The sequence below is a fragment of the Prionailurus viverrinus genome, chromosome A3, assembly GCF_022837055.1.
Source record: "Prionailurus viverrinus isolate Anna chromosome A3, UM_Priviv_1.0, whole genome shotgun sequence".
In the NCBI taxonomy this organism is placed as follows: Eukaryota; Metazoa; Chordata; class Mammalia; order Carnivora; family Felidae; genus Prionailurus; species Prionailurus viverrinus.
The window spans coordinates 10,025,387-10,048,025 of NC_062563.1; the positions used below are offsets into that span (position 1 = coordinate 10,025,387).

General features: G+C 49.0%; 1 protein-coding gene across 3 annotated transcripts in view; it reads left to right on the forward strand.

The window, feature by feature from the left end:
* The first annotated feature begins 372 nt into the window (after positions 1-372).
* Positions 373-22,639, forward strand: part of ZFP64 (ZFP64 zinc finger protein) — a 93,630-nt gene continuing 71,363 nt past the window's right edge. Inside the window, exons 1-4 of one of the 3 annotated variants that reach the window (XM_047852868.1) lie at positions 373-947; positions 4,396-4,635; positions 18,919-19,080; positions 20,146-20,208. In XM_047852868.1, the coding sequence (XP_047708824.1) occupies positions 902-947; positions 4,396-4,635; positions 18,919-19,080; positions 20,146-20,208 (511 nt within the window). In that variant the 5' untranslated portion in view covers positions 373-901. The remainder of the gene's footprint in view (positions 948-4,395; positions 4,636-18,918; positions 19,081-20,145; positions 20,209-22,639) is intronic. The other 2 variants (XM_047852867.1, XM_047852866.1) reach the window with 2 other exon arrangements.

Here is a 22,639-nt window from a genome sequence, read left to right on the forward strand (position 1 = left end):
AGACTTGAGGCTGGTGAGCGGTTTGCCGCTGAAGCCCGAGGGAAGTAGGAGACGAGGTCCACCGAGCGGGTACCGATCAGGGAGGGCTGCGTCCACCAACGATTGGGACCTCACTTGGAAACTTGGAAATGCTTGTTCTCGCACCTCCCACCAGACTTCACTGAATCAGAAACTCTGGGGTGGACCCCGCAGCCGGCGTTCTAGGAGGGGCCCGCCAGGTGACAGGGCGCGATAAAGTGTGCAGAACCCGCGGGGTGGGCGTTCGAGCCCAGTTGTTACTCTTGTGATCCACGTGATCACGGTCCTCGGGACCCGCCCAGCGCTTCGCTGATTTGCCGGGCGCTGACGCTCAGCTGGGGTTTCTCCCCAGCCCGCCGCGCCCCGCGCACCCACCCCCCAACCGCAGCTTGACGCGGTCCCCTCTGCAAAGCGCCCCCGTGATCCGGGAGCGACGCCCAGGGCGGCAGGTGCAAAAGCGACCGAGCCGGGGAGGCCAGGCTCCTCGGCCGAGACCGCAGGGGTTCGGGCCCGGCGGCGGCGGCCGGGGGTGGGGGCGCATCCCTCGCCGCCCGCGGTCGCCCAGCCCGCCGGGACGCTGGTGCGCGGTCCAGAGCCCGGGGGATTCCGCGTTCCCAGGCCGCGCGGCCCGGGCATCGGGATTGGCCCGCAGCTTCCCCCGGGAGCCGCTGATGCAAAGCCAGGCTGGGGCGGCCGGGCCCGGCCAGCGCCCTCTAGGCAGCGGAAGTGGAGCTTGCTTTACATCCGTCCTCCCCGCCTGGCGGAGTTGGGAGAAGGAAGGCTGGGGGGTGTGGAAAAATAAAAGGAAAAGTGCTTGCACCATGTAGATCAGCGCCCCCCACCCTGGCACCCCGGCCGGCCGGGGACCTCCCAGTCTGCGGCCATGAACGCGACCAGCGAGGGCGAGAGCTTCCCGGGCTCGGTGCAAAGTAAGTGCTTTTCCGGGCGCAGTGCGCGCTCCGGGGCCCAGTGCGCGCTCCGGGGCCCGGGCCCAAGCACGTCTGCGACGCAGCGAGCAGGCCCGGGGCCCCGAAATCGGGGTGACGGCCCGGAGCCGGCGTCTCGGGCACCGCGGCGGGCGCGCCGGGCAGGGGGCGCCGGAGTGGGCTTGGGATGGGGGCACCCAAGCCAGTGGAAGGCGGGGGGCGCTCTCCAGCCTGGCGAGACCCCTTGCAAAGGAACGGTGGGGGAGGGCACGCCGTTCAGACAATCGCCACCCCCTCGGGGTATTCCCCGCCCCCCTCCGGGCGGAGTTTGGGGGGTTCGGGGGGTAAACTTCTGCCTTGGCAGCTCAAAAATCATTGAAGTCTGGGGATCCGAGGGTTGCGTGAGGTCTGGCGGGCCGGGCTGGCCGCGGCACTGCAAAGCCTTTTACGCATGAAAGGTGGAGATCTGAATGGGGAATGGGGCGGTGGTCGCTTTCTTTGAGTTTGGGATTCATCTGAATTTGCCTGACGAGGACAGCAGCCTGATCCGCGTACCTCATTTCTCCCGCTGCATTGTTTCCCAAAGTGGGGTCCGGAGCCTGAGCGCACACCAGCCACCTGGGAGCGCGAGCGCTTATTTAAAAAAAAAAAAGAGAAAAGAAAAAAAAGCTCCCTGGGCCCCACCCATGAGATGGGGACGTGGGGGAGGGGATCCTTGGCCTTACCCTGAACGCTTCGGACGCACACAGCCTAGAGAACCCACCTCTGGCACTGGGGGTTGCAGATACCGGGCGCATAGTAAGCGCTTCTCTTAGCTGCTTTGAAGACATTGCCTCCCAAACTTGGCTGGGTATTCCTTGCATAACTTGTGAAAAGCCCAGATTTCTCTAAACACCAGCCCCTTCTGCGCCCACCTCCATTATGACTCAGTATCTCCAAAGTGGGGCTCAGATGTGTCCATGTTTAACACCCCCCCAACACACACACACCCAGATTTTCTGATACTGAGACAGATTTGGAGTACGGAGTGAAGATAAAGGGGTTCTTTCTCGTTGCTGTTAAAAGCTTGTGCCCGTGCCCAGTGTTTTGTATCTGGTCTGTTAATTCTCACTACAAATGCAGGAGGTTAGGTATATTTTATCAGTCCCAAGTTTTCAGAGGGGGATACCCTCACATTCAAATGGGGTAACTTAGTGCACCACCAGACTCCTGCCGGGGGATGGAGACCCTGTGCTGGCCTTTTACAAGCACGATCTCGGTTAATCCTTGGCACCTTCCTCTGCAACAGAAACTTCCCATTTTGCAGACGAGAGAGACGAAGCCCGAGTCACTGTAAATCGTAGTGTCTGGATTCTAAGGCAAGTCTCGGTCATGACCTGTACACTTGGCCACATCCTGGAGCCATTGTTATTAAGACCCTTCCATACTGGGTATCAGTCTTGTTCGATCATTAAGGAATCCTCATCGATGCAAATCACTTCATTTCCTGGTTCCTTGTTTCCCTGTTAGTCTCATGGGCACCTCAGCGACAGGGAGGCAGTGTTCCAGAGGAATAGAAAAGGCTTCGTTTCTTCCATCCATCGACTTTGATGTACTTAAGTGCACACGGCACTCTGCAAGACGGCTTATACAATGTGGCAACACAGGGGTGCCTGGGTGGCTCAGTCGGTTGGGTGTCCAGATCTTGACTTCAGCTCAGGTCTTGATGTCACGATTTGTGAGTTCGAGCTCCACATCGGGCTCTGCACTGACAGCATGGATGGAGCCTGCTTGGGATTCTCTGTCTCCCTCTCTCTCTCTTCCCCTCTGCCGTTTATGTGCTCTCTTTCTCGCTCTTTCAAAATAAATAAATAAACCTAAAAAAAGTAAAATAAAATTAAAAAACTGACAGCACAGCCCAGAGTCTGTGTCTTTAGCAAGTCAACCAAATTGTATTTCCACACAGAGGTTACTTGCCTTTGCTCACCTTGGAGGAAAATGGAACATAATGGAAATATTTATAAATTTTCAGAAAGTTATGATGCATATATACCAACCACATATGCACAAAGGTAGTTTTCATAGGATTTAGACTTGAGGAAAATTAGAAATAATATAAAGACCTTATAAGTACTGAGGTTATGATGCATGGATAACATATGATCGTGTGCTATTAAATAATAAGATTTATAAAAACTTTAGTGATCTAGCCATAACGCTTATGTGATATTATGTGGGGAAAAGACCAATTTTACAGTACATTATGATCTTAATTTTTAAGCGTTAATGAATGGAAGAAAATGTTTTGTAATGTTCATGGTACCCAGAGGTGGAAAGATTGTGAGTGATTTTCCTTTGGCTGCTTCTCTTCCCAATTTTCTGTTATTAACATGAGTTTCCTTATGATGAGGCAAAGAAAATTTTAAAAATAAAGGTAGTCCTATTAGAGACTCATTCATTGATTGTGTATCTTTTTTATATGTTTTTAAGTTTTATTTATTCTGAGAGAGAGAGAGAGAGTGTGCATGCGTGTGTGTTCACACAAGCAGGGGAGGGGTGGAGAGAGAATCCCGAGCAGGCTTCACCCCATCAGCACAGAGTCAGACACAGGGCTTGAACCCACGAACCTGTGAGATCATGACCCAAGCCGAAGTCTGACGCTTAACTGTCTGAGCCAGCCAGGTACCTGATTGTATTTATTTAGGAAACATTTACATAGCACTTTCTTATACAGTGCCAGATATTGTGGGAAGTGCTTTGCAAATGTTAACACGTTGTTAACTTTTGGTATCATTATGGACTGTTGAGAAACAGTACCCCTATCAGGAGTGAATTTTGGCTACAGGTAACAAACTGAGCTAATGAAAAGTCTGGGATTGGTTGATTCAGGGGATCAATGAAGTAAGGATGAGCATCTGCAGGGATTTTAGCATTTTCCTTATAGTAACAACATGGCTGCAGAAGCTCCTGGCATCACATCCGCATGCAAGGCCAGAAGAGCAGGGGACCAGTGCCAACCATGTCTAATCCCTTTTTATCACGAAAGCCAGATTTTCCCAGAAGTTCCCAAGTATGTAAGGGACCAAGATTATTTAGACTAGTAGTTCTCCTGGATGGGGGCGGGAGGATTGTCCAAGCGGAGGGGTTGGTTTTCCTAATGACTGGGAAGTACAACTACCTTTTGTTGGGATAGGACTAGCTGCTGGTCCTTCAGAGTGCAAGCAGCCCTGCACACCAAAGAACTTTCTTGCGTACAGTGCCACCGGTGTCCCCACGGGCAACGGTGCAAAGGTGCCAGGAGCTGGAAGTTGGCTCTGGGAACGCTGCTGCTGGCTGGGACAAAAGAAGGGAGCAGAACGGACATGGCGCCAACAACTGGCCCTCGCTGCCGCGATCTGGTCGGTGTTGCGATTTGAAGCTGTTTGGAATTGACCGCTTAATTAATCTGTGACTTTCCCTTTGTCCCATGGAGTTCCAGGTGGCACAACGGTGCTGGTGGAACTTACTCCAGACATCCACATCTGCGGCATCTGCAAGCAGCAGTTTAACAACCTGGATGCCTTTGTGGCTCATAAGCAGAGCGGCTGCCCGCTGACCGGCTCGTCCGGGGCCGCCCCCAGCACGGTCCAGTTTGTGTCTGAAGAAACCGTGCCTGCCGCCCAGACTCAGGCCACCACCAGGACCATCACCTCCGAGACCCAGACGATCACAGGTACGGCCGGGGGGACGGGAGAGGCGTCCTGCTTATGTCCCAGGCACCTCCGCGGAACTCATTGAAAACGTGGATTCCCGGGGTCCACCCCGTGGGGTTATGGATTCTTTTTCTTTTTCTTTTTTTAATGTTTATTTATTTTTAATTTTGAGAGAGGGAGAGCATGAGAGGAGCAGAGAGACGGGGAGACACAGAACCCGCCGCGGGGCTCGAACTCATGACCCGAGCCACAGTTGGACGCTTAACCGACCGAGCCACCCCGGGCACCCCACGGATTCACTCTTTTTAAACAAGCTCCACTGGGAAGCCAGCTGCCCAGCCAGGTTTGGGAACTGCTGGGTGAAAACGTCAAGTGTTAGCAGTTAGAGATGCTGTCACATGTTGAAACAGGCAAAAAACAGATTTGTGAAACAAAAGCCTGTACATACTAAGGAAGCAAAAATACTTGCAGGAAATACGTTGCATGGGAAAAAGGCAGTTGTTTTGGGTGGTGGGACTATGTGTATCATCCCAGAATTTGCTTCATTTTTCTAAAGGGACAAACAACATAGGTTTGTTTTGAATCTGCCAGCGGCATTGACGCCCACCCTCCCCTGTGCTGCCTGCCAGAAAGATAGAAAAGTTCATCCTAGTTCTTGGTCGTGTTCATTTACTCCACCAAAAATAAATTGCAGGGGCCCCCCGGGGGCTCAGTCAGTTAAGCAACCGACTCTCGGTCGCAGCTCAGGTCTTGATCTCGGGGTCGTGAGTTCAAGCCCCGCACTGGGCTCCACGCTGGGCTTGAAGCCTACTTCGAAAAAATTGCAGATGGGTCCAAAATTGAAATGGTTTCATTTCACAACGAGACCATAAAAGTTCTAGAGTAAATACATACACACACATACACACTCACGTGAAAACACTCGTGCACAAACATATATCTATACTTATACCTCTATAATCTGTCTCAAGGGACTAGACAGACAACTTTAAAACCATGAAGTCACCCATTTATGAGGACATAGTACAAACACTGCCGAATCCTGTGGGGAAATAAAGAATGTACTCCTTAGTTAAAAGCATTCAGGTTTTTAAATTCAAATCTGTGAGGCACCTGGCTGGCTCAGTTGGTGTAACATGCAACTCTTGATCTCGGGGCTGTGAATTTGAGCCCCACGTTGGGTATAGAAATTCTTAAAAATAAAGACTTGAAAAATACTATATATATAAACAAAACATATACATATATATACATATATATATATACATATATATATATACATATATATATACATATATATATATATACATACATATATATACATATATGTATACACAAACACACACACATATATATACACGTATATATACATAGGGGTGCCTGAGTGGCTTATTTGGTTAAGTGTCCAATTCTTGGTTTCGGCTCAGGTCATGATCTCATGACTCCAAGAGTTCGAGCCTCGTTTTTGGCTCTGTGCTCATAGTGTGTAGCCTGCTTGGGATTCTCTCTCTGCCTCTCTCTCTCAAAATAAATACACTTAAATCCTCTAGCAAAAGGAAAAGAATCGTGTATGTGGCTACAAACAAAGTTACAATTTTTCCAAAGTAAAAACAATGTATAAAATTAAAGACCCGCAGTTGGGGGTGGGTTGGGGCGGGGGAGGAAACTGCAGCATCGATGGCCAAGGCCTAATGTCCTTCATATACAAAGAACTCCTAAAATCAGACGAGATCGGGCGCGTTCAGGGTGGTATGGCCGTAGACAGAACTCCTAAAATCGATAAAAGTAGAGAAAAAGAACCAAATGGAAAAGTCAGCAAAGGACAACAGATGATATACGAAGGGCCACCAAATATGAAAGGATGCCCTGTCACCTTAGTCATTAAAGAAATGTAAGTGAAAAGACTTCGGACAGGAGACGGCTTTCGTTTTCCGGGGATGTAAATTCATATAACCTGGGCAATTTTGTGATATCTTTTAAACTTAAAATCTTTCAAATTTTAAAATGTACATTAACACATTTACCCAGTAAGTCCACTTCGCGGTATTTATCCCGTAAAATTTTACAAACCTACGTATCCTGTAAAATTTTATTCATTTACGGTATATACGGTCGAGAAAGTGGAACCTTTAGGGGTGCCTGGGTGGCGCAGTCAGTTGAACGTCCGACTGTGGATTTCGGCCCAGGTCACGATCTCGAGGTTCGTGAGTTCAAGCCCCAAGTCGGGCTCTACACCGACCATGCAGCTTGCTTGGGATCCTCTCTCTCCCTGCCCTTCCCATGTCTCTCTAAATAAAGAAATAAACATTAAAAGAAAGAAAGTGGAAGCTTTGTATATATACATGTATACATCAAGAGATGACGAGATGAGTAGACATCAGAGATTTGGACAACTGGACAATGAAGTATGACTTAGCCTTGAAAAGGGGAGCTAGATCTTTATACGGACATAGATTCCCAGGGTAAGTGTAAAAAAAAAAAAAATACACATACATATGCATACATGCATAGTATTCAAGGCAGGCTTCTAGAAGAGGAATGAGGTAGGTAATGTTAATGATAGAAGCTGTGCGTCAGGTGACGGGCACTGCTGGGGTGGTGGGGGGAGACTGTGGTAGAGAACAAGCATAGAGAAAAAGCGTGCGCGACTCATCCAAAGATACAGCTGCCCTTTGGATCCGGTCACTTAGATATTTGGGTTTTTCAGAGAGGCTGAAAAATATAAAATGTCCTACATTTTCAAACTTCGTTGGCCAAACAAAATACATCTATAAGCTTGACGGAGTCTGCAGGCTTCTTCTAGCCTCTCTCCGACACTGTTCAGCAGGTGGTTAACCTGGAGCTGAGGAGCGGAGAGAACGTCTGATGGGGGGGGCGGGCCACCAACCTGTACCTTGCTGATTCTGTCCTGTGTTGGTGTTTCCATTTTTTTGGCAATAAGCAAAGTTTTGTGGTTGTCTTCTTGACGCATCCACAAGAATGTTTCTGCTGAGGTTTTTTTTTTCCCAAAGTTTATTTGTTTTTGAGTGAGAGAGAGCGAGCACGAGAGAGAGAGGGCAACAGAGGATCTGAAGTGGGCTCTACGCGGACAGCAGAGACCCGGATGCGGGGCTTGAACCTGTCACCTGCGAGACCATGACCTGAGCCGAAGGCCAACGCTTAACCGACTGAGCCACCCAGGTGCCCCTCTGCCGAGTTTTTAAAACACTGAAATATAATGATCTGATCACTCACAAGCCTTAAGGGGGCAACCTTCCGATTTTACTGCTGGTCCAAGGGAAGCTGTACGTGGGGAGGAGACACGGCCAGCGGCCACGAGTTCAGGACAGTCCCAGGACTTACACATTTTGGCCTTTACCCCAGCGGCCCTGTCCCTGTTCACTGTCCTCACAGTCAAACTCCCATCACCCCACACGGTGGGTACGAAGCCTGTAGAATAATGCCTCAGGTTCAGGAGGCTTTACTTGCGGCCACTGCCCCTTTCTGGGTTCTGAGCCTTTGCTCGGGCTGTTCCCTGGGCCTGAAATACTTTTCCTGCCTTTACCTGGCATGACCGTCCACACAGAGGATCTGGTTTCATCTCAGGACACCCCCTTCACTCTGGCGGCAGCCCAGCCGAAGTCCTCTGTCTTCCAATGAACCCCGTTTCCTTGCCTTGGGGGCTTCGTACCGTGTTGTTCCCTCTGCGTGGGAGTCCTTCTTACGTAGACGCCAGAGCAGAGCTTAAAGGCATCTCCTCGGAGATCCCGTCTCGAACATCACACACACACGCCGTTCCCCCGAGCCAGGCCAGGTCCCTGTAATTAAATGAATATCTGGGGAACAAACCTCAGGTCTGTCCCATCACTGAGCCATGGGCACCGTGAGGTCAAGGGCAGCACCCTTCCCGTCCACCACCACCGGATCCCCAGCACCAGCCTTTGCTCAGGGACTGACCAGCTGCCCCAGTCTCCCGTCCGTCGTGAGGCTGATCCCACACCCACAAACCTCCTTCTTGCGTCCTGTGTCTTTGCTCAAGGACGCTTACCCTTCCTTGGCATTTCTACTACCCTGCCATCCCTCACGCTGGCCACGCCTGGGTTGTGCCGGCCGCCCCGTACGTTCAGGCTGGGCCTGGAGACCCCTGTGCGCCCAGCTCACGGTGCTGCAGGGAGCTCCGAGCTCCAGAGACAGACTGCCAGGCTTGCACCCCGGTCGGCCACCCACCAGCCCTAGACCACGGGCAAGCTGCTCTCTGCTGGCTGCTTAATATTCCTCGTGTGCAAAAAGAGGTTACAGTGGCACCTAATGCTGTTAGGTAATAGAATTAGGTGCCTAATACCTAGTAATCATTGTGTTATTGGAGGACTCTGATAATCCACATAAAGGGTCTGGGACGGAGTCATTGGGTTCAGTAAACCACCGCTTTTATGAACAGGTGGCAAATGGACGTGAGACCTGCAGTCTGTTCCGTCTCTGCCTGACTCATCATTCCTGCTTCTGTGCCGCAGAACAACCGAAAGCCCGCCTTCTCCCCTCTTCTTTCACACTGTTTCATTTGGTCTTCTGGGCCTGACTCCCCAAAAGCTTGGGCTTCCCTGTTCCATTTAGTGGCAGTTCCGAGACCCGCCCGTGGACCAGAATCTCTGGGGAGCTTGTTAAAGACACCGATGCCCAGGCCCCACCTCCTGAAGCCGAGTCTCTGGGACCGAGGCTCAGGCATCTGTATTTTTAACAAGCTCCTAAGGGATTCCACGTCTCAGCCAAGTTGGAGAGTCCCTCGCTGCTCGAGGCCACGGTCTGACCCCCGACAGGCAGATTTCTCCAGATATTCTCACGCAGACACTGTCCAAACTTGTTTGTGCCTCCCAGTCGTTGACTAAAGCCAAACCTTTCCGGATCGCTCAACTCATCTCTGTCCCTTCTCTGTCCAATAATATAGTTGAATCTAAAAGAGAATCATAGTAGTAGGTGGATGTAAAGTAAACTTGATTCTCTGCCTGCTTTGAAAGCTGCCTTTTGTCTGGCGTTTGGCCAAAGAACTTTTCAACAGGTGCAGTAACAGTAGATATTGACGCTGGTGAAAAACATAGTGAGCAGCCCACATACATTTTCTAAGATTCTAAAAATCACAGGGCTTAGGAGTTAGGCCCCTGAGTTGGAGTCCCGGCCGTGACCATGGCAAATTATAGGAGCTCCTGGTGTCTTGTTTTCGAGGTGGGGATAAGAATAGATAGAAAGGCCACGGGGTCTGATGGTTAAAGAGTCTGGGTCCGATTGCCTTGAGTTCGATTCCCAGCCGCCCCCACCTGCGGTCGGGTAACCTTGGGCAGGTAACAGGATCTCAGTGTCTGTTTCCCCAGCTATGTAATATGCCGGTACTCACCTCAGAGGGTTCTAGCCAGGCCTCCCCCATGGAAGACGCTTAGAGCTGTCAGCGTTAGCCCCTGGTACTGAACCACATCCGAGGGCTGTGAAAACGCAATGAAACAGCACAGAAAATGCGGCTGCAGGGCCCGGCCCATGACAAGCCCCCAGCCAAGAGTAGTTGAATCGATCTCTTGACCCAGAAGGATCTTTCTTTCTCTCCCCGTCTGGTTAATTCCTACCCTTTGGGTCCCACGCTAAAGGTCACCTCCACCTAGAAGCTCTCCGTGATTTCTCACTCCCCACGCCCCCGAGGTTACGTGTTTTACCGCTTCCCCACCCGGCACTTACTTATCTCGCTTGTTATTCACTAGCAATTTGGGGATAAGCAGTCTTTCGTTAGCTGGAGAAGTGGATTCAGATGCTGTCAGAGGGCAGGCGGGGACGGTGAATGCAGGAGCAGGTTTGCCACGATGGGGAGTGGGAGGGCCTAGGGACCACCAGCTGGGAAAGGAAAGCCAGGAACCGGCACCGGCTTCGTCTCGGTATGACTAGGGGGCGGGCTGGCTCTACCAGGCAGGCTGGGCTGGTCCCCTGTCCCCTGTTCTCCTGGGAAACAGTTCCCGCAAGGCCAGCATGAGCTGGGCCGCTCTGGGACCCTGGGGCGACAGGACCACAACTAGACCGCTCCCTCCGCCTGAGACGCCAGATACCCGACATCCCCTCCCCCGCGCATCGGGGTGACAGCTGCTTCTCTGCCTATTACAGGTGAGCCTTTTCTCCTCCTCAGTCTTAACTAAGACACCACATCGTAGGCTTCTCCCCGCTTTCTGACGACTTGCAGGCTGGCTTCCTCAGGCCTCCCCAAACCTCGCTTAACGTGAGCCCCAAACCAGTAAGAAGTCTGTAGCCACCGGTTACTGAGATGCCCCGTGGCTCTCGTGGAATGACGCTTTCCTGCCGCAATGAGTGACAGGCATGTCCCTAGTGTCTCTGGCCAGAGGACAGTGATAGAGGGAAGGTCCAGCCCACCTAGCGGGTTTTGGAAGCCTTGAAAGAGACTCCGAAGGCTCAGGTTGGCCCGTGGGCCCCCAATCAGTGGTTTGATTTCTTGTTTACTGGATTGTAGATCTCCCTGCCCGCAGGGACCTAATCGTCTTGCTTTCCTGTCCCCTTAGCCCCAGACCTGGCACACCGGAGACCCTCAATAAAACAGTTCTGGAAGGGACACGGGAAAGGGCAGCTGTAGGATTAGATTAATGTGCGTGTAGCATGTGACTTGGTGTCTGCCCCATCCTGAGGGTCCAGGGACGGCAGTGCCGTGAGACTGTTGCGCGACAGACGAGGGAGCCGAGATAATGGAGATGCCTGCCCCTGGAGAATTCCAAGCCCACGGGGGAGGAGAATTTAGTTGCAAAGACCTACAAAACCAGCCGTCGGTGACAAGTCTGGCCTTGTGCAAAGAGTTAATGGAGCAGATTGGTCCCAGTGGGGAAAGCCGGGGGGGGGGGGGGGGGGGTGGGGAATGAGATCAAATGTATAATAGTCCTTGAAAGACTCACTGGCCTTTGGGAGGAAGATGGTGGGAAGGGGGCATTTCCTAATGGTGCTTTAGATGTGGAGAAGCTCCAGGCAGTATCTGGTAACAGTGGCTGGAGTGACAAAGAGTGTATGTGCTAGGAACCATGCTTCAGCTCTGGCCTTTATTCCGAAGGAACCGGGGAGCCATTGAAGGTTGTTGAGCAGGTGAGCGATTTAGTAAGATAAACTATATCATGATTTGCTGGAAGAATCCGACAATAATAGAGCCAATTCTTATGTGAGTGCTTATTCACCATGTCTTTTCTAAGCACTGCATGTGAGCCATAAATTAGATGCGAAGAATGATTAATCCCCATGTTACCAATAACCAGCTAAGGCACAAAGGGGTTAAATAGCTGTCCAAGTTGACTGAGCCAGAAAGTAGCAAATCCAAGCCACCTGGCTAGAGAATCTGTGCACTTGACCACTTACGCACCACCTCTTAGAACACCCTCATGACAGTGTTTCTCAAACGTGTCTGTGCCTCAGGAGCCCCTGAAACTTCGGTGAAACGTGGAAATATCCAGATCCCCTTCCCCTGGCGGTAACATCTCCGTGGCTCTGAAAGGGCCCTGGGAATTTGAACCAGCCGATGAAGGCTTGCGTTTTACAGAGATCCCCAGATCTATCTATCCCCAGATAGATCCCAAGATCCCAAGAAGCTATCTGCATGACTGCCCCCAGGTTTTATGCCTTTTTTTCCCCCACAAAAGGAAAGTTCACACCAAACTGCGGGATCTTAGTCCCAATTCCTACCTTCTGGGTGAGTGGGTCTGATTGGCTCAGCTCCTGTAGGTATCTGCTGCTGGACCAATCAGCTGCGGCAGAGGCGAGGGGGCGGTGTCAGGCTGGGACCTCACCTCGGACATGCGTGAAAACCCTTTGGAGGGGCATGAGTGGCCTTTTTTCTTAGGAGATGAATTTTGAGTTTGCATTTGGTTCCAGAACCCTAAATGTCAATCGTACGCGTGGACAACATTGGAAGAAACAGAAAAGTACAATCGATTTGAATATATGACAATGTAACAATATCCTTAATCTGTAAAGCTCATGTACAAGTCAACAAGAAAAAAGTGAAATTCAATAGAAAAAAAAAAACACAAAAGAAAAAAAAAGCATGAACAGGGAGTTCACTACAGAAGGTACAGGGATGGATAAAAAAAAAAAAATGTCAAAAGGAATTCATCCTCACCAGTTGTTTGAAAAAAATGTGGGTTAACTAAAATGATCTCATTTTGTTCTGTCAAATAGCTGAGGTGCTAGCAAGAGTAAAGGGGAGAATGTAAATTGATTTAGATTGGCAGAAAGGATCTTATAATCATGTATCACCAAGGAACACGGTGACCATACCATTGTGACCAATCTTGCAACTTAGAGGAATGTATCCAAAGTATCCAGAGGTCAGTTAAAAATCTGGGGTGGGGGTGCCTGGGTGGCGTAGTCAGTTGGGCGACTGACTTTGGTTTAGGCGGTGATACCACGGACCGTGAGTTCGAGCCCCGCGTCGGGCTCTGTGCTGACAGCTCAGAGCCTGGAACCTGCTTCGGATTCTGTGTCTCCCTCTCTCTCTGCCCCTCCCCTGCTCGTGTGCTCTCTCTCTCTCTCTCTCTCTCTCTCAAAAGTAAATAAACATGAAAAAAAATTTTTTTTTTAATTTGGGGTAGGTGTTATTTATACAAATAAATACCCAGAAGCCAACTCAGTGTTAAAAACAGGGGAATGGATGATATAGCTGAACCAAAATGAAGGAATAGGATGTAGCCATTTGAAATTGTGACTTAGGTGAATGATAGCCTGGCCAACAGCTTCAAATGGTGACACTTTTTAACAAAAGGGGACTGAACACGATTCAAGCCATGATCCCAGTTTTACACTTTTGAAATCTACATACAAAGAATGTGTTAGCCATTAGGTAGATCATTAATTCACCAATATTTTTTGAGCCCCTGCCCTTTGCCAAGTTCTGTTAGTTGCTGGGAGACAGAGATGGAGAGGACAGGCGTGACCTCGGGCGGCTCATCCAGCCAGAGGGAGGGGAGGACCACGATGAGATAATTTCCCAAGTAATTATTTGATCACAGTAGAGATTAGTGCTTTAGAGAAAAAAATACAGAATGTAATGAGCACGTATATTGCCATGTTGACGGCCTTGGGCAGTTTTTATTTTCTTCTCTGTGCTGTTTCTGTACTCCCTAGATATTCTACAGTTAATGTTTACTTTTATTTAAAAAGAAAAAAAAAGGGGCGCCTGGGTGGCGCAGTCGGTTGGGCGTCCGACTTCAGCCAGGTCACGATCTCGCGGTCCGTGAGTTCGAGCCCCGCGTCGGGCTCTGGGCGGATGGCTCAGAGCCTGGAGCCTGTTTCCGATTCTGTGTCTCCCTCTCTCTCTGCCCCTCCCCCGTTCGTGCTCTGTCTCTCTCTGTCCCAAAAATAAATAAACGTTGAAAAAAAAAAATTTTAAAAAGAAAAAAGAAAAACAGGGGTGCCTGGGTGGCTCAGTGGCTTAAGCGTCCGACTTCGGCTCAGGTCCTGATCTCACAGTTTGTGAGTTCGAGCCCCACGTCGGGCTCTGTGCTGATAGTGCAGAGCCTGCTTGAGATTTTCTCTCTCCCTCTCTCTCTTTCCCTTCCCCACTTGCAGTCTCTCTCTCTTTCTCTGTCTCTCTCTCTCTCAAAAGTAATTAATTAATTTAAAAAAATACAGGGGCTCCTGGGTGGCTCAGTCGGCTAAGTGTCTGACTTCCGCTCAAGTCATGATCTCACGGTTCGTGAGTTCGAGCCCCGCATCGGGCTCTGTGCTGACAGCTCGGAGCCTGGAGCCTGCTTCGGATTCTGGGTCTCCCTCTCTCTCTCTCTGCGCCTCCCCTGCTTACGCTCTGTCTCTCAAAAATAAATAAGCATTAAAAATTTTTTTTGAATAAAAATAAAAGAGATAAAAAGGGGAGTCTTTAAAAATTGAAGGAGAGACGGGAGAAGCCAGAAGCGCTGGAGGGTGTGAACAATGCCGTCAGATATCCGAAGGGCCGTTTTGCGGAAAAGGAGCTCCCACTGGTCCACGTGAGCCCAGCGGGTTAAGACACTGAGGGGCGTGACCTCTGAGAGATTTTGCTTCTGTAACATTCATCTAACAGTCTTATATTTTAAGCAGCCTCATAACTGAGTAACCCAACACCCACGGTGCTCTGGCCACAAACCGGGACTTAACTACAACAGACGGGCTCTCGGGTGCACACCTGGACACCCAGAAAGCCAGGGAACTCCCCCAGGGACGAGAAACAAGACCGAAAGCCCAAAGCAGGTGTGTGAGGCTGTGAGCTGCCGGAGGGTGTGGGGGCAGGGGGTGGATCTCACTGAACGTAGGACTTGACTTTCATAGCCAAGCCAGAGGAGGAGGCGGCGAGGCCCTGAACTGCTTGCGAAAGCCTCGGGTCAGCGGGACTGTTCACACCCCCTTAACGCCTGGGTCACATCACACACAGACACCTAAAGGGGCCTGAGGCCGTCCCCCAGTGACCAAGGCCACTTGAAGCCTTTCCCTGGGTATCTGTAGGCCCTGCTATTCCCAGGGCCTCCTAGAAAGAAGCCAGAGGGGGCGGTGGGGATGGGGGGCAGGGGGGGGGGGACCCTTTCTAAAGCCAGCCCAGAGGCTCCAGCAAGATTGGTAACCAGAGACCCCAGTGCTCCTTTCTCGCGTGTTGAATTCCAGGCACCTGCAACAGGCACTGTGAACAGCTACGTGCTTCCGTGTTCTGAAATGTCACCTTCTCCCCGAAGCCCTCACAGATCCCCCTACTTGAAACTGCACGGCCCCCCAGCACTCCCCGGACCCCTTCTCTGCGTATTTTCCTCCATAGCATTTAGCTATATATCTGTATTCGCTGTATGGCGTGTGGGTGAGTTACTGCCTGCACCAACTAGAGTGTGGGCTCCATGAAGGCAGGGATTTTTTTCTGAGTGGGGGGAGGGGCGGAGAAAGAAGGAGAGAGAAAATCCCAAGCAGGCTCTGTGCTATCCGCGCAGAGCCCGACACGCGGCTTGATCCCACGAACTGGGAGGTGAGGACCTAGGCCAAAATCAAGAGTCGGACGCTAGCCGACTGAGCCACCCAGGCACCAAGGCAGGGACTTTTGTCCCTTTGGCTCACTGATGTGTTTCTACTGCCTACAACGGTGTCTGGCCCGCAGTAGGTGCTTAATAAACGAGGGGCGCCTCGGTGGCTCAGTCAGTTAAACAACTCTCACTCTCTCTCAAAATAAACAAACATTTAAAAAAATATTTGCTCCGGGGCGCCTGGGTGGCTCAGTCGGTTAAGCGTCGGACTTCAGCTCAGGTCACCATCTCGCGGCTGCTGAGTTCGAGCCCCGCGTCGGGCTCTGTGCTCACAGCTCAGAACCTGGAGCCTGCTTCCGATTCTGGGTCTCCCTCTCTCTCTGCTCCTCCCCCACTCATGCTGTCTCTGTCTCTCAAATATTAATAAACATTAAAAAAATTTTTTTAAATATTTGCTGAATAAGTCCATGAAAAATGACAACAGCGGTAGCAGTTTTCCATGCCTGATTTCTACTCTTCACAATAGCTCTAGGAGGTAGGAATAGAAATTGTACCCATTCTCCAGGTGAGGAAACTGAGGCTCAAGGAGATAAGACTTAAGAGCCCAAGCTCTTGAGCAAACCCTTTCTGGTCTTGGACCCAGCTACTTTGGGATGACTCACTCATTATGTGTCATTAGACCCACCCCAAAATGACCCCTGCAGCTGGGTGCCTGGCTCCCTTTGTTTCCTGCTGCCTCCCCCAGGACACCAAAAGCACCGGCAACTTGTCTATTTTGCCTAAAGGCGGAAATAGACACATGGAAATCCATCAAACTTCTGTGCATCAGAGGAAACAAGGCTGAAAAGACAACCTTGAGGTGCCTGGGTAGCTCAGTCAGTTAAGCAACTGACTCTTGATTTCGGCTCGGGTCACGATCTCACGCGTGATTCATGAGATCGATCCCCACATCGGGTTCTGCACCGACCACGCAGAGCCTGCTTGGGATTTTCTCTCTCCTTCTCTTGCTGCCCCTTGCCCCCCCTCAAAATAAATAAATAAACATGTTTTTTTTTAAAGGCAACCAAGGGTCTCCAGGGTGGCTCAGTTGGTTAAGCGTCTGACTTCAGCTCAGGTCGTGATCTCACAGTTCGTGAGCACGAGCCCCGCGTCCAGCTCTGTGCTGACAGTTAGGAGCCTGGAGCCTGCTTCGGGTTCTGTGTCTCCCTCTCTCTCTCTCCACCCCTCCCCCCACTCACGCTCTGTCTCTCTCAAGATAAATACTAAAAAAAAAATTTTTTTTTTAAACCCCAAATGTCTTTGCGAGCCTGCAAACAAACTTGAGCACTGCTGAACACCTTGTTATCACTCAGCAGAAGGGTGTGCATTTGGGGGGACTACGTATATCGAGCTTCATTGTGTAAACATCTTCCAAGATGTCGCATGATGAACCGGGTTGAAGGTGAAAAGTAACCGTGTACGCAGAAATACCCGCAAAGAGTAGCAGGGGGTCAATTTGATACTAATGACGCAAATGGTTGTTGGAGGAACAACGCGGTGCTTGCCTTTCTTGCAAAGCAACAACCAAGAGAGATGAACTCCCTCAGTTAGACAAAGCTGCGTTCAGTGTTACTGAGGCGCATGGAGAGCGTTCTCAAACTTGACCACGTATCAGAACGACCTGGGGGGCTTGTTAGAACACAGGTTGCTGGGTTTCTGAGTCCGTGGGCTGGGGCGGGACCCGAGGATCGGCCTTGGCAGCAAGCTCCGCCGTGGGTCCAGGGCTGCTGGCCGCTGGAAGCAAAATCCCACAGCGTCAATGAAACGTTCCAACAAGAGGCAAGTGTGGTTGGTACCTGCATCCAAGGGACTCGGCGTGCAGACAGGATATCGGTTTGTCAGCATCTTTTGGCCAACTTTAAACAAAAGCCACTCAACTTCCAGGGCACCTGGGTGGCGTCGTCGGTGGAGCCTCCGACTTCGGCTCAGGTCACGATCTCGCGGTTCGTGGGTTCGAGCCCCGCGTCGGGCTCTGTGCCGACAGCTCGGAGCCTGGAGCCTGCTTGGGATTCTGTGTGTGTGTGTGTGTGTGTCTCTCTCTCTCTCTGCCCCTCTTCCGCTCATGCTCTGTCTCTCTCTGTCTCTCAAAAATAAATAGTAAAAATTTTTTAAAAAGCCACTCAACTCCCCCCTGCATATTGCAATTGAAACCGTGAAACCATTTACTTGCATAGCAAGTGCTGCTGGAACCCAGGCGTTCTTGGGCTTCATGCTGTCATTGCCAAAGGTCCTTAAGAGGTGGAGATGAGAAGCCTGGGTTTCCTCAACATGTCCAAAGAAATCGAAATTAATTCATTCAACAAGTTCACAGTTTCGCCATGGTTAGGACCTCTCAGCCTGAAAAATACACCCAATGAACAGACCTGCCACTGGTCATATTGACTCTTCCTGTGAAACCAAGTCTCCATGTAACAAATTATGTGTCATAAAGGAAGAAAATATTTCCAAACCCAAAACCATAACTGTAGTTAACGAAGTAGTCACAAAAGTTTTTATAAGCAGGAAAAGAAATTTGAGACTGCCTGTTTTATTCTTTATAATAATAAAAACCAAGATCAAGATGATAAAGATATTTGGTTTCTTTTTTTCCCCTGAAAACTTCAGTAAGAATACAAGGAGTTTTTGATTTCTGTTTTTTGGTTTGTTGTTGTTGTTGTTGTTGTTGTTGTTGTTGTTGTTTTTGGTTTTTGTCTGTCTGTCTGTTTGTTTTTGGAATACTTGTGTTTTTAGAGAGTATTTGTAGTTTGGGCCAGAATTCCTTTGATCAGTTCCTCTCCAATTGCTTGTTAGGATTTTGTGATGAAACGTATAAAGGTACCAAGTGCATTTGGCCAGAGATAATAGAAAGCTTGCCTGGTATAAATGATAGGCACATTTCTTGTTTATTTAATAAGTCTAGATTTGGATAGTCTCAGAGTTCTGGCTCAACATCAGATTTCCTTGCTCTTTCCTCATGGTCATAGAATGGCTGCCACAGATCCAGGCATCACATCCTTACTCCAGCACATCTCAAGACAGAAAATGGGACAACCAGGCCAGTAAGAATGAGCTTTCCTCGACTGCCTCTTTTTTTATTTTTAAATCAGGAAGAAAATCTCTTCCAGAAGCCCCTCAACAGATGTTCTCTAGTGTCTCACTGGCTAGAAAAGGGTCACAGGATCAGTCCTAAACAGCAAAGGAAACCGGGAAAGCAATTTAACCTGTTCATTCTCTGTGGAGGAGGGTAGGCAAAGGGAAGAGCTGTCGGGTATTCATATGATGAGAGCTAACAACCGTCCTGTCTTTTAGTTTCAGCTCCAGAATTTGTGTTTGAACATGGCTATCAAACTTATCTGCCCACGGAAAGCAATGAAAACCAGACAGCCACTGTCATCTCTCTCCCTGCCAAGTCACGTGCCAAAAAGCCCACGGCCCCACCTGCTCAGAAAAGGCTTAACTGTTGCTATCCAGGTAAAGGCAGCCTTGGGTCCCGCTTGTGTAAAGGATGTGACATTCACCGATTCCAGGGCCCTCGGTGGTGAATCCCTGACAAGTGGACATAGACGTGCTCCAAAGCGCTGGGCTTAAAAATCAGAGCCCCATTGTATTTACATCATCACATATGACCTCTCTTTCGCTGTCCCTGGTTACTGTGCATGTGGACTCTAAACCTTTACAGCCATGGGCTTTGAAATGAAACTCGTGAGTATCCAGGGGACTGTGAGTTTTTCTCCCTGTGCTGTAGCTTACAGAGACATCCAGAAAGATTGTCGTTTCCTTTAAAAATAAAGCGAAACTTTGTATTTGGGAATAATTTCAGACTTACAGAAAAGTTGCACAAATAGTACAAAAAAATGTACGTATGCCCTTCATCTGGATTTCCCAAATGTTAACATATTGTCTTTGCTCTGTCATTCTTTCTGTATATAAATATTTTCCCCCAAAACCATTTTAGACTAAGTTACAGACATGATGTCGCTTTACCCCTAAATACCACAATTTATGTTTCCTAGAACCAAGGAAATTCTTTTATATAACCACAGTACAATCATCAAAATCAGGAAATTAACATTCATACACGCTATTATCAAACTACTGACCTTATTAAGATCTTACCAGTTTCTCAGTAACGTGAGAAATTAGAAGAAGAAAAACATTTTCCCCTGGTTTAGAATCCAGTTCATGATCCCCCATTGATTTGCGTTTTCATCCGTCTTTAGTTTCCTTTAATCCTAAAGTTTTGTCTTCCGTGGCCTTGATATTTTGCCAAGTACAGTTATTTTGTAAAATGCTCCTCCGTGTGGGTTTGCCTGATATTTCTTCGCGATCAGATTGGAGCTCTGCAGTTCGGACAGGAAGCACAGAAGTGTCACGTGTCCTTCTCGGTGCGTCGTATCAGGAGGCACGTGATGCCTGTTTGTCCTGTGTACTGTGGGGTTAACTTTCATCACCTGGTTAAGGAAGTTTCTGCCAGCCTTCTCCACCCTTAAGTTACTATGTTTCCCTTTGTAATTCATCTTTTCTTGCCTTTATAAGGTTGCCAGTTCAAGACTGCCTACGGCATGAAGGACATGGAACGTCATTTAAAAATTCACACTGGTAAGTAACATTTCTTTGGTTCGTACACCCGGGACATGTATTGCGTGCCAGGAGCCGGGGATCCAGATGAGTCAGACCTGTGATAGGACACAGAACCTCACTGGTCGTCACAGGAATACAAATACAAATTGAATAAAAATAAGATGCTATTTCCGCACATGGTTTTGGCAGAAAATGTTTGAAGCAATAAAATCCAGTGCTGGAACAGATAGGAGCAAGCTTAGCTAGTGGAAATGTGAACTCCATTTCTGATGATTAATCAGCCAGAATTAATTAAAATGTACATTTTCTTCTCATTTTGAGATGATCCTATAAATGTGCGTACGTGTGTGCGTGCGTGCGTGTGTGTGCGTCACAATTGATAGGGAAGGATAGTAAATATTTTTATGTTTACGTCATATCACTGGACACAGGGTGCACGTGTGCTATTTTTGCCATCTTGAAGGCGAAATTTAATTCATAAATACTTTTGTTAAAAAAAGAGGGAAAGAAAGATTGATGGGGCACCCAGCTGGCTCAGTCGGTGGAGCATGTGACTTGTGACTCTTGATCTTGAGGTCATGGGTTCGAGCCCCACATTGGTGTAGAGATTACTTTGAAAACAAAGCAAAAGGAGAGGAAAAGAGTGATGCACGGAAAAAGAAAAACGTGATTATTTCTGGTGATTTTAATTTTCTTTAATATACATTTTTATGTCTCCCAGATTTTCTGGATGGAGAAGGAACTGCATTTAGACTATTTTTTTTTTCAACGGTTTTTTTGTTTTTTTTTTTTTTTTTTTTTTTGGGACAGAGAGAGACAGAGCATGAACGGGGGAGGGGCAGAGAGAGAGGGAGACACAGAATCGGAAACAGGCTCCAGGCTCTGAGCCATCAGCCCAGAGCCTGACGCGGGGCTCGAACTCATGGACCGCGAGATCGTGACCTGGCTGAAGTCGGACGCTCAACCGACTGCGCCACCCAGGCGCCCCTAGACTATTTTTAACAAAGTATCAGATACTTGTAATTCAAATGATACAGTACGAACACAGAAAGTGTCAATATGTATAAGACAGGGATACGCTGAAATGTAGCTGGGGCGTCACTAATTGCCCCAAGTCTGCCATTTAGCCTCAGCCTTTGGAAGATGAAATATCCAGCAATTATTTCTGAAATTTGTTGGCCACGGCCAACGATTGCCTTGTTGCAGCGGGGTCGTCGTGATATTCTCCCCAACCTCATTTGGATTTATTCCAATTAGTAGAATGTTAAGCTATTAAGTCTCAAGAATGGGTAAGCCTTCTCGAGGTAACAAACAGTGGATCTCTCCGTGTGGGTTTGATGTGAACGTCATCAGTCAAGCGTATTCATCATTGCCAGAGTGAAGTTCTGTCATCATTAATGATGATTGAGGAAGCACTATAAATACTTAAGTGAAGCAATGACCTTGAGTCTTCTGCAGGTCCGTAGGGAAAACCTGAGGCACGCGGTTAGCTAAGCCTAGGTTTGTAGGATAGTTTCTAGGTGACTGCAACATGTCCAATCGCATCTTCAAGTCAGAGAGTTGACGAGAAGGCGTCCTCACCTCAGGTACTTTCAGAGAGGAGGGCGTGGCCAGGAGCAGCGACAGCAGGCTGTTCTCTGGCCGGAAGCCATCCTTCTTCCCCAGCTTCCGGCACCTGCTCAGTGTGGCACACACGGAGGGTGGCGACCACAGGAGCTAATCAGCAGCTGACAACCATGAGAAATTACTGTTCATGGACTTTTAAATTTGATGGCTAGCACTTGCAATCATAAAATTATAATCTTTCATATCCTTTTTAAAAAATGTGTTTTAATGTTTATTTTTGAGAGAGAGAGAGAGAGACAGGGTGTGAGTAGGGGAGGGGCAGAGAGAGAGGGAGACCCAGAATCCGAAGCAGGCTCCCGGCCGTGAGCTGTTAGCACAGAGCCCAAATGTGGGGCTCGAACCCACGAACCGCGAGATCATGACCTGAGCCGAAGTCAGAGGCTTACCCGACTGAGCCACCCAGGTACCCCTCTTTCATACCCTTTTAGATGTATTCTTAAACCCCAGATGTTTGCTGTAAGACAAGAGTGATCAGCTTTGGCCAATGATTGATTTTAACAGTTGGCTACTTAGAATTTGGCCAAAAGTCATATTTAATACATAACAAAAGGGGGAGATCCTGACTTCACCACCCACTTCCTTATCCCATATAGACCCAAAGTCACCAGTCTTAATGGTCTCCTGAGTCTTATTCTTAAATGTTGGCATCCCTGGACTGGGGCTAAAAAGGCACCAAATCTACTTTTCCCATCCTTTATGAAGTTGATATCATCTAAGCCATCACTGCAAACTGCAGTGGAAAACACCATTCAATAGTGGTCATCTGTCCATACAACTACCTCACTGGTTTCAGTGGCCAGGTAGGGAATTGGTTCAATAATTT